General features: G+C 35.3%; 2 protein-coding genes across 2 annotated transcripts; both read left to right on the top strand.

Moving 5' to 3' along the window:
* Nucleotides 1-4847: 4847 nt before the first annotated feature.
* Nucleotides 4848-8510, top strand: trub2 (TruB pseudouridine (psi) synthase family member 2). Its single transcript, XM_048199476.1, has 8 exons — nt 4848-5139; nt 5272-5406; nt 5587-5661; nt 5740-5801; nt 5931-6012; nt 7505-7577; nt 7689-7825; nt 7927-8510. Exons 1-8 carry the CDS (start codon nt 5022-5024, stop codon nt 8325-8327), a joined length of 1083 nt encoding a protein of 360 aa, XP_048055433.1. The 5' UTR covers nt 4848-5021; the 3' UTR covers nt 8328-8510.
* A 1445-nt stretch (nt 8511-9955) lies between these two features.
* On the top strand, nt 9956-11364 carry hdhd3 (haloacid dehalogenase-like hydrolase domain containing 3). The gene is made up of 2 exons (XM_048199475.1): nt 9956-10485; nt 10727-11364. Exons 1-2 carry the CDS (start codon nt 10156-10158, stop codon nt 11132-11134), a joined length of 738 nt encoding a protein of 245 aa, XP_048055432.1. The 5' UTR covers nt 9956-10155; the 3' UTR covers nt 11135-11364.
* Nucleotides 11365-11969: the final 605 nt, after the last annotated feature.

Genomic DNA, 11969 nt, shown 5'->3' with positions numbered 1-11969 from the left:
GAAGTCATCAGCCCGTTTTTATGACAGTGGAAACAGCGGTATACAGATAAGTAAATTATGTGAAAAATACTGTGTTTTTTTTACACGCGAAACATGAACACATGTTATATTGCACACTATAAACACAATCAAAGCTTCAAAAAACCACGAAAAACGGGACCTTTAATGAACAATACATAAAAAATAAATAAATTAGGGCTGTCAAACGATTAATCACGATTAATCGCATACAAAATAAAAGTTTGAGTTTGCATAATATATGTGTGAGTAATGTGTGTAAATAATATGTATATATAAATACACACAAATTAATGTATATATTTAAGAGAAATATGTTATTTATGTACAAAAAATGTATTTGTATATAATATAAATTATATAAAAATATAAATAAATACATATACTTGTAAATATTTCTCAAATATATACATGGATGTGTTTGTATTTATATATACATAATAATTACACACAGTACACCCACATATTATTAGGCAAACTCAAACTTTTATTTTGTATGCGAATAATCGTGATTAATCGTTTGACAGCCCTAAAATACATGATTCATAACTCAGCAATAGTTGGTTGATGAATGGATATTTTCTTCACGGACTCATGCAGCCAGGAATTCATTTTGTCTTATATGAGCAACTTTTACAGTAAAAGTTACCTATACTGTAAATGGCAAGAAAAACTGATATTCTTTTATATGGATAACACATTACTAGCATAAACAGACTTGTGCATTTCTGTGCTATAGAAATGGCCGATTAGATATGGAACACGTGTGACAAACACCTTTTAATTTAATCACCTCAGCAGTCTGATTGAGGGATTTGCAGTAACCATGTACTTCAACACAAAGAAAACTAATTGCTCACGGTCACGCTCAATTTTAAATTAGCGAGAAAAAAGACACGGTTGGGTCAGGACGTATCGTAAATCACCGCTTAAATCTTGTATGAATGCCTTCTGCTGTTGTTCTCAATCACGCAATCACACCCTTGTGTGTTCAGATATTCGTGTTTTGAACATTTGAGCCTGTACAATAGAGATAAGTAATAGCAGTAAATGGCAGGTGCATAAATATCTGCTCGATAATCCTGTGGGGACCATGACATTGACTTAAAACAGGTAAGACGCACTGCTTGAGCTACATGATGTTCAGTTCACTTTGAAAAGCAAAATCAACTGGGACAAAGACTTTCTGCTTACTTGCTATTTGCTATAACTATTTACTTAATTGGTCGCATTCAGCTGAAAAATCCTACTCCACCCTATACATGACATTATATGCAGTGATTCTAAGCAAATTAAGGGCATTATCAGATCAAAAGTCATAATACTCTGTCATATCCTTTTTGGTTGGTGACAGCTTAGTTATGTAACTTATATGCACTGGCATTTAGATGCCCCAAAAGCAATGGGGAGAAAACAATGACGTACCTCTTTTTTGTGCTTTAGAATTCATGTCAGTGCACAATCAGCTGTAAAAAAGAAATTTGTGATCCATATGCTCATGTGTTCTCTGTTTGGTGAGACATTAAGAAAAGGTTGAACAATATGGGTGTACGTGTACAAAGCATTACATCATACAACATACAGTATGTTTATTTTCAATTGAATGACTTCAATGCCGTTTTATTTGCATAGTGCTTTTCAAAATACATAGCCTACTGGTAGGATGAGGAAGGTAGGATGAGGAAGAAGCTTTAGAAACTTTAGAAATAGCAGGAACATATTTAAATACATTTCCATTTTCCATTTCAGCAAAATAAAAGTTCAAAGCTTCATTTCCATTTCATTCCATCCATTTAGTTTTGACAAATCATTTTCCTCAGTGGAAATCTACAGGATTGCTAGGGTTACAGAGGGCACATAAATATATACTTTTATTTTGCATGCAAAAATTATATAGTGTATAACTATAACAGATAAATAATGTTGAGTTTGTAGGGCTGTCTTTTTTTGCCAGTTCATATTATTAGTTTCCACAAAAACTTCATGTTATATTCTTCTCTATTTAATGTACTATTTAAATTTGTATAATTAAAGGCTCTATTTCTTATGAAACATTCCAATTTTTGTTGTTTTTGTAATCAGATATTTTCTGTTTTCTGATATTTATCTTTTAGCTGGTGCTTGTCAGTCCTGATCTAACAGACCCAGGCATATTTACAGTATATATGCTGCTAAATAATAATTATACATGATTTGGAAATAGTAAACTCCTCCCTCTTTTTAAATCGTTTTCATTTTATTTGAGGATTTTTCACGGCCCAAATAAATGTATAAAAATGTGTACCATTATTTAAATATTAACAGTTTCAAATAATAATCAAGTAATATTTTAGGCAGAATAGTCATTTAAATGATCTGTTCTTCCTGTAGTTTTAAGGACGAGTGTATAGGTTTGCTTTGATTCCATTTGTGAACATAAATCAATAGTAAAGACATAATATAGCAATTATGTATAATAAGCAAACATGTGCATATAATAAACTGTGTCCTTTTTATAGGGGTCAGGTCATATACTTTTGAGTCACACCATTAAACAATTAAAATGTGTTTTTATAATAAGCTGATGTTTGACAGACCTAGATATCAGCATTTTGTTGTATTTAAAGGGTTATTTGTGACTAACTGACTGTAAAAATATACAATTAATTATTGTAACAAAAGTAAAGGTTTTCATTTTTTAATTTTTCCACAATGGAGAAATGTACATATGTACATATTCAGTCTTAGTGAATGCACTTTATGTTATTTGTTTAAACATTTACTTTGTTTACCAGCTTAAACGATTACAAATGCAATATGTTTTGTGAACACTGAGCATACTGTGTAAAGTGTATAATATTTAATCTTTCAAATTTGTGTAGCCTATTTGTTGTAATTTGAACCACACCTGCTCTATCAATAGGTGTTGGCAGTGGTAGCTAATGTCATCACAGACAAATATTTCACAATATCTTTAAGCAACCCTATTAAATGAAAAATTCTCGGTTTTAAAATCACCATTTCCCAAACCACTATAACAAAAATACTATAAGACTAGATTTTAGTTTACACTAGCATTTAGTTTGGAAAGAATTCACAAAATTGCTCTAATTTAACAGGATTTTAAATTTGAATTAGGCGGTTGAATTCAACACTGTGGGGGAGAAAAAAAATCAACATTTGAGCAAATAAATTTTGAGTAACACTTTACTATAAGGTTCATTAGTTAATGTATTAACTAACATGAAGTAACCATGAGCAATACATTGTTACTGCATTTACTATCTTCTTATCTACTTTAACATTAGTTCATGAAAATACAGTTGTTCATTGTTTGTTCATGTTAGTTCACAGTACATTAACTAATGTTAACAAGATTTTAATAATGTATTAGTAAATGTTGAAATTAACATTAACAAAGATTAATAAATGCTGTAGAAGTGCAGTTCATTATTAGTTAATGTTAATTAATATAGTTGACTAATGTTAACTAATGAAACTTATTCTAAATTGTTACCTAAATTTCAAACAGAATCATAGTTAAAGCAATAAACGTAATAATATTAGTACAAGTTACATAAATTAAGATATTGTGTAACTATCTTTTGAAATGTTCATGTAAGTTGATAACAGACTGAACGTCTTACTATTATTAGATAAATCAGCTAGGCCTACACAAAATATGACATTAATTAATATCATAAAATACATCGCAAAACCTAACTGATGTTTGTGCTGTTTTCCCACCAAAATGAATGCCAATTCCTTTATGTTTGTTAAAAAATGGTTGAAAAGTGATATTGAGAATATGGGGGGGACCTATAAGTTGATTAGCTCACAAAACTCAAACTGATTTTTGATTGAAATATATTAAAGGTGCTAAAGAGGATCTTTTCGTCGACTGAGAAACCAAAGATTGTTACTGAGTTTTTGAAATGAGCACATGCGTAAGAATTTCGAGGGAACGCCTCCCAAAACTTGTGCATGAGTATTGGAACACGAGTGTTTACCACCGGCATTCGCTGTCGCGTTAGTGAATTCATTATGTCGGACTCACCGTATGTAACTCATAATCTGCAGTTGTTACTCCTGTCTCCTGACAAAAACATTGCATGCGGCGCCTGTGGAGTGTGGAAAGTTACTGGAGCGCGCAGCCGCGCTCGTCTCTCACAAGGAACGTCATGGCAGTGATTGACAAGCCAGAGGGCCAATCCGCGCACGTCTCTCACAAGGAACGTCACAGCAGTGATTGACAAGCCAAAGGGCCAATCATTTACGCGATGATCGCGTAAACGATTGGCTGATGTTTTTAAGGCCCTACCTCGTGCACAGATGATGTATATTAATATTATTCCTTTCAGTGCACCAAATAAATATTCTTTTATCAGTTAGTAATGACAGTTTCAAGTAATATTACAAAAATGTATAAAACAAAACATCCTCTTTAGCACCTTTAAATGAAATATTCATGTCCTTTAATTGTGTTGACACAGTTCCACCTTTCATTTCATTAATGACCAGTCTCACTATATGTTAAGTGTGGTTTAATTGTTTTCACTTGTTTACACAAGACCTACAACACAAATATGATGAGACTGGAATTTAAAAATATTCGAATTTAAGAAGGTTTTGAACGAGGTGTTTACAAAAGCATTGCTAGAGAAAGATGCTAGTAAAAAAATAGTTACTGAGATATAGACCTTGTGACACCTTTTTCCCCGTTTGACAACTATCCCCGGACTCCTGTATATTAAGAAATAATATATGATTGGAAGACGACAATATTATGCATACTTTCAACAAATACCTTAGCAGCATGGCGTACACGTTGAATTGATGTATCTCATCCACTAGAGGGCGCTACTGCAACTGTGCTGCTGTAACGCCAGTAGAAGAAGACGGTCACGCCAGAATTTCAACACAGCAGCATGTGAATTTGTTGGTTCCCTGCCTGTCAGCCATATCGGTCATTTACTTCTTATTTATATTTCACTGATGCTTGTAACATTTATTTCTGGACGAAGATGACCACGCAGGCTGTGCGTCTTTTCCGTAGAATGGATGGTCTGTTTGCTGTGTACAAACCGCAGGGAGTTCACTGGAAACTTGTTCGTGACACTATAGAGACCAATTTACTGAAAGGTAGTGTCTGCGTCACTTGTACAGTAAATTCTTATAGTTGACGACTTAATTTCCTTGTGATAAGTTATGAATTAATTTAATTGTGATGCATCATTATCAATGCAACTGAAATCTGCATCTTTCTTTCTTCAGAGCTGAACTCCTGTCCTCCACCAGCTCCTCAGCTTGCAGTGCAGTTCCAGCTTCTTTCTAGTGTAGAGAACAACAGCTCTAAAGATCTCATACCGTCACCCTCTATGCTTCCTACTCTTGCAGACCATCCTCTAGGTTAGTGGGTAGACCTTACAAAAGCATGTGAAATTCATAAAAAATAGCCTGTTATAATGCCATTGCATTATTTTCATATCTATTAAGAATTACTTTATTACAAAGAATTTTTCATTAAAGCTAGTGTAACAAACACCATAATGTATATATATTTTACTATTTACTTATTCTCTGTTGTAGTGACTGGGCCTCAGTTTAACAAGGTCCATGTTGGAGTCGGTCATCGCTTGGATGCTTTTTCCTCTGGAGTGTTAGGTGACACAATTGAAACCTTCTAAAGTGATTTAATGTGTGATGCACTCTGTGCTCAATTCTCTTGTGTTTCTATCTCAGTTTTAGGTGTTGGGAAAGGAAATGGAGTGCTGGAGCATCTGTGTAAATCACATGTAACCAGGGTAAACGTTACATGTTTATTTTATGTAATAATTCATAATAAGTGATGATCAAATCAGAACTGTTAGCAGACATGCATTAATTGTAATAATGATAATTTTATGTAGACTTTGTTTGTTTTATACCTGAAGGACTACACGCTTGAGGGGGAGTTTGGAAAAGCCACCGATAATTTCTCTCACACAAGCCGAGTCATAGAGAAAACCACATATGGTAATTTGTACATTACAATCATTGTAACCTTAAAGTCTGCATGAAATGGAAGTTGCAATAGTCTTTTCTTCCCTATTGTGACGAATGTCCAAGTCAAATGGCTTCGCGAACAAGAATAAATGTAGGGTGGTACTTGATTTTGTCCATCAGGAATTGATTGGATTGTTGTGGTTTGCTATGCTGTGATTTCATGTGAATGACAGGTTGTCTCGTCCTTGCACCGAAAAACGTCATCGGAGAAGATATTTGCTAAAAGTGGGAGGGGAAGTTATTTTGATAAAAAAGATTATGAAGACAAATTAAATAATAATAACGTGCATCGATAAATCATTTACAATAAATACTTTATTCCATTTGTCCAAGAATTGTCCATTTTGGTTTCATGGTGACTTTAAAGGTGCAATATGTAAGATTTTTGCAGTAAAATATCCAAAAACCACTAGGCCAGTGTTATGTATTTTGTTCACTTGAGTACTTACAATATCCTATTTGTAAATCGTGAGAAAATTGCAATTTTAACCAAGGCTCCGGGACGTGTGAGGAGTCGCCTGTCAATTGCGTCATACTCGCATTATCCTCGGTTTCCGGTTTTATTTTGTAGAAACCATGGAAAGACCAAAGACGCTTTAATATATTATATGTTTTAATAGACAAGGGAACAACTGTTTTGATATATTTATAGACAGAAAATGAATTGTTGTTATATAGCTCAACACGTTTAGTCTTATTGTTTAAATCAAATTTTCTTGATTTTTAGCAAGTACCATGCTTTACCATGCCTCAGAGAAAAACACTATTTTGTCAAGTAGCTAACATAGCTTAATCAGATGCAGCTTTATTTTTAGTAACAGTAATACAGAATTTCTCCATCATACAATACGTTTTAAAATTAATTGCATGCCATTTATCAACACAAGCCATCCAGCATTTAATAAGATATTCAAAAATCGATCAAGCTTACTGCAGTGTGCAGCAGTGTCTCACAGCAGCCGCCGAGCGAACGCACAGAGTAACGTTATAACATAATTTTCAACACTCTCAAATGTATCAAATATTATAAACAGAGCTGCATTACCTCATACTCATGACGGAAAAGCGGAAACGGTGCCAGCGATCGTGTCATAATAAAAGTTCTGCTGCTCGTGAGGCGTGTGTTGTGCAATCTCTCCAGCGGCCTCATTCAGATCCCACAACACTCTGTCTTGCTCTGCTTCATACTTAATAACGTTAATAATCGCATCCATGAACATGATTTCTTCCCAAGTCCAATCCCTATTCTTTTGTTGAGGTGAAGATCACATGTCCCAAGATTCCGCGCTCAAACTTGGCGTCATCAAGCTACGCCTTTGTTTTGAATAGGCCTCTAGCGGACAGAAAATCTTACATACTGCACCTTTAATACCAAGAAACCGCTATAATGAATTATAAACATATTTGTTATGTATGTAATACAGACTAACAATTTGTAGTAAACTTTGTATTTATTGTTTAGACCATGTTACCCAGGATAAGCTTGAGAGAGTCCTTGCCATGATACAGGGAGCCAATCAGAAAGCCTTAATCACGTGAGTCACTATAAGAATATTATTTTACATATTACATTTCATACTGTCACACTGTGTGTATACATTGGTTAATGCATTGTGTGTTTCTGAGTATGTTATGTTTCTGTGCAGGTATTCTCAGGTGGATCTGAGTACTCAAGAGGCTTACGAGCTTGCAGCGAGGGGTTTATTGTATCCTCATGGTAAAAGCCCACCTATTCTGACTGGTCTGCGATGCATTCATTTCAATCCGCCACATTTCACATTGGGTTAGTACATTTGAATTATAAATTCTGTACATATACATATGTTTGTTTTTACTTTTAAGGCCAGTAACCACAAATTTGTTCTTTTCTACACACAAAAAAAGAGGTCCAGTGTGTGAATGAGACTCAGAAGTATCTGCGTAAATTGATTCATGAGGTAGGACTAGAGCTGCGGACTTCTGCCGTCTGTTCTGGAGTGCGTCGTACACGAGACGGTCCCTTCAAAGTAGAGCATGCGCTCACCCGGCAACACTGGACTGCTGACAGCATTATACAAGCTATTGCTCACTTTCGCAAGACTACCCACAAAATCAGGAAATCTGGAATGTACAGGCAGACTGCTGGCCAGTTGAACTCAAGCGCAAAGATCCAAGAGCAAATCACAAGTCAAACTGGACAGTCTGAGCAAATAGGTCAAGAGCATGTTCAGCTCACAAGCCCTACTTCTGACATGATTGTGGAAAGAGTGACACCTGGGACTCTGGGGGAACGGGAAGTGAAATGATTCAACAACTTCCTCAATTAGGACGATTTGATTTATGAGTTCTGACAAGTATTTAACTTTTCACTATAATTTATGAATTTGTCATCATTGTGCATCATTAAAAATGCATTTTATGTTCTCAGTGTACTCACTGTCAATATTTAAAGTGATAAATTCTGGTGTCACAAATGTAAATATATGTATAGATAGATAATCACGCACACACATCTCTTAATAGATATTTTCTGCTTTTAATCAACTGTTGTATAAGGAGCGTAAAGTAATAGATTTAATGTACAATTAAAGGCTAAGTATTTTTTTGTACATGAACAACGTTTTTTCTAAATATATTCGAACTGTTTTAAATGCGGAACCTTTGATCGCCTGATTAAATCCTGTACGGACATTTGTTATGACGAACTCGTGCACCGTTCAAAGGTCAAAGGCGACACTTTGATACTTTTTGGGTAACAGCCACTAGATGGCGCTCCGGTAGCTCGGCCGCCATTATGGGGTGAAAATGCTAACTGGACCATAGAATCCTTCGCATCTTAAGCACCCAAAATCGGCGAATTTCATTGCCAAATCAGAAGCACAATAGAACAGTTTTTTTTTTAATTAAGTCACCAATGTTGTATTGTCTTATATATGTTTTATTTTACCAATTGTGGAATCCAACCATTCAACCATCTGAGGTAACGTAGTTAGCCTACTTTGAGTATTTCCAATTTATACAACTTTACACATTTATTAATTTAAAAATTAATAAATTTAAGATCATCATGTTTGCAGCGAACAATATATTTCAGACCTAGTGGAGTAATAGTAATAATAGTATCACTAGGTCTGAATTTAAATATACGTTTTAATGGATCACGCTACAAACAAAATGATCTTAAAATACATGATGCATTTCTGTGTCCGTTATCATATAATTCACACTTTTGGACACTTTTGCTTTAACAGACATTAGACAACACTGCAAAATCAAGCTGTTATATTCATATATTTATTGTCCAACATTCCCAATTTTTCTGATGCATGTCCTTAATTTCATTTCATATGTTGGTAACGTTTTTTTAACAAAGCAGCTGATATTGCCATAAAAACTAGTGGACTGCCGACTCTCTTTCACCCCAAAATGGCGGAAACGCAGGGCTGCTGCTGGGCGCCGGTGTTTCAGTTGAACGTTCTATTGAGTGTCGCTTCTTGTGCATATTCTTTGATTCAATAGAAATAGTGGGTAGAAAGGCAACTATGGTAAAACGGGTGGATTGTCAAAATGGATTAGACGCAATTGCACAGAAGTTCTCTAGTCAGGTATGATTATGCTTGTTTAAAGTTATTTTACTCATAAAATGTAATTTTGAGTCGAAAGTAATTAAAATTTCTAAATATCATTACTCGTGTGCTCAAACGCCTGGTGAAGCAGCGCATCACCACGTGGTACTTGTTATTTTTCTCAGCGCTTTTCGGGATGGACCAACCACAGTTGTTATGGCTTACTGAATACGGAATTTCTATAATTAATTTAATTTAATTGCTGGTGCGAATTTATTTATTTATTGACATAATCTAATTCTTTAAATTATTATATTTCAAAGGGTTATTGTTTTAATGGTTCAAAATGACCCCAGCAACACAATAATCTCCCCGACATTTACATTCAGTATAATGGGGGATTTGGCTTTTTGAGTCCCCAAGCGCCCCCTAGAGGGAAACTATTCTTACCTCAAAGTAAACCGTCTGTTTACCTTCTGTCACATTGCTTTCTAGCACTACCTTACCTTCTGTAGGTTATGTGTGTACTTTCTATGATAAAAGCGTTGTCATACTTGTCAGTTTGGTGATGCGAGTGCCAGTGCGTTGGGTGTTATGGGACGTGAAGGACACCCTGTTAAAGGTCCGGCGCTCGGTTGGGGAGCAGTACTGCAGCGAAGCGGAGCGAGCAGGACTGAAGCTGCCAGCTGCACAAGTAGAAACTGCTTTCAGGCAATCTTACCGTCAGCAATCACGCCTATTTCCCAATTATGGCAGAGCTCAGGGAATGGACAGCCAGGTCTGGTGGACTGGACTAGTGAGGGGTACTTTTGCCCAGTGTGGGGTAGATGACCCTGCTTTACTGGATAGACTAGCCAACAACCTCTATCATAACTTTTGTGGACCAGAAAACTGGGAGGTAAGGGGTATTTGACTTTTTAGATATGAAATAGCTTTTTTTTTTTCTTCTAACTAGCATTGTTTTGGTATTTTCAGCTCTTTTTATTAGTAATTACAGCACTCCCCTATAGGGGGCGCTTATTCAATACAAATCTCAATTGCCAGTTATTTCTTAACCACTAAAATGACAAATTGAATGTAATATATTAACTTTAAAATGAGTAAGATCGTTTTTCACCATCTCAGATTGTCATCATTAGGTGTTTCATGATTCTAATAACACCCTGAAGTTCTGCACCGCTTTGGGTCTGAAGCAAGGAGTTGTTTCCAACTTTGACAAGCGTTTGGAAGGGATCCTGAGGGGATGCGGCCTTCTCACTCACTTCTCATTTCTTCTAACCTCAGAAGAAGCTGGAGTTGCTAAACCAGACCCTTTAATTTTTACCCAGGCACTGGTACGATGTGGTGTGCAAGCCTCCAGTGTAGTCCATGTTGGGGATCATTATGTGAACGACTACTTGACCTCACGCTCATTGGGTATCCGAGGTTACTTGCTGGACAGACAAGATCGTCATGGGTACCTTGATGTTCCCCCACAACATAGACTAGAAAGTCTAAATGATTTACCAGCTCGATTGCAACTGGATACAGACAGAGAGTTCATCTGATGATTATATAATGTTGCTGCAGGATTTAACGCATTTTTAAATTGACCATATATTTTGCAATTGCCCGTTTCTTATGGTGAAACATTAGATGTAAACCTGAATAACAGAATGTGGGGACTAGGGGAAAAAAAACATTCTTATACCACTTTAGTTTTAATTAAATTATATCATGTACTGCCACTAAATTATACTTTATTGTTGTTCTGGCAATAAATGACATTTTATTTGTGTCTGATTGTTTTCCACTGTGGTTTCTGGTCAAATACTGCTCAGATATCAGTACCCAAATACAAAAGTATTAAGACAGTTTGACTGCCAGTTCATATAGTGCTTTATTCAGAAAAATTATTTAGACCCTTAATTCTATATGAGAATTAGAAATCCTGCATTACTATTTCACAGCACTACAAAATTAATTGCAAAAATATATCTGAAATGTCATTTGCCTATTTGTTAATTTGACCTTTTTGTCCTGGTGCAGAATACATTTTGTTCAAAACAAAGTATTAAAGGATTAGTCTACTTTCAAATAAAATTTTCCTCTTAATTTACTCACCCTCATGTCATCCAAGATGTTCATGTCTTTCTTTCTTAAGTCGAAAAGAAATTAATGTTTATGATGAAAACATTCCAGGATTATTCTCCTTATAGTGGACTTCAATGGACGGTTGAAGGTCAAAATTACAGTTTCAGTGCAGCTTCAAAGAGCTTTAAACGATACCAGACGAGGAATAAGGGTCTACCTAGCGAAATGATCGGTCATTTTCTAAAAAAAAATACAACTGTATATGCTTTATAAACACAAATGATCACCTTTTAAGTGCTTCCGCTTTCC

This window comes from Megalobrama amblycephala, linkage group LG8, assembly GCF_018812025.1.
Source record: "Megalobrama amblycephala isolate DHTTF-2021 linkage group LG8, ASM1881202v1, whole genome shotgun sequence".
In the NCBI taxonomy this organism is placed as follows: domain Eukaryota; kingdom Metazoa; phylum Chordata; class Actinopteri; order Cypriniformes; family Xenocyprididae; genus Megalobrama; species Megalobrama amblycephala.
This window is presented reverse-complemented; position numbering and strand designations above follow the sequence as displayed.

Coding starts and splice junctions, on each gene's coding strand:
- trub2 (XM_048199476.1), top strand. CDS start 5,022: ATGACCACGCAGGCTGTGCGTCTTTTCCGTAGAATGGATGGTCTGTTT. Junction 5,802..5,930: donor GTAAATCACATGTAACCAGG/GTAAACGTTACA, acceptor TTATACCTGAAG/GACTACACGCTTGAGGGGGA. Junction 7,578..7,688: donor AATCAGAAAGCCTTAATCAC/GTGAGTCACTAT, acceptor GTTTCTGTGCAG/GTATTCTCAGGTGGATCTGA.
- hdhd3 (XM_048199475.1), top strand. CDS start 10,156: ATGCGAGTGCCAGTGCGTTGGGTGTTATGGGACGTGAAGGACACCCTG. Junction 10,486..10,726: donor GTGGACCAGAAAACTGGGAG/GTAAGGGGTATT, acceptor TGTCATCATTAG/GTGTTTCATGATTCTAATAA.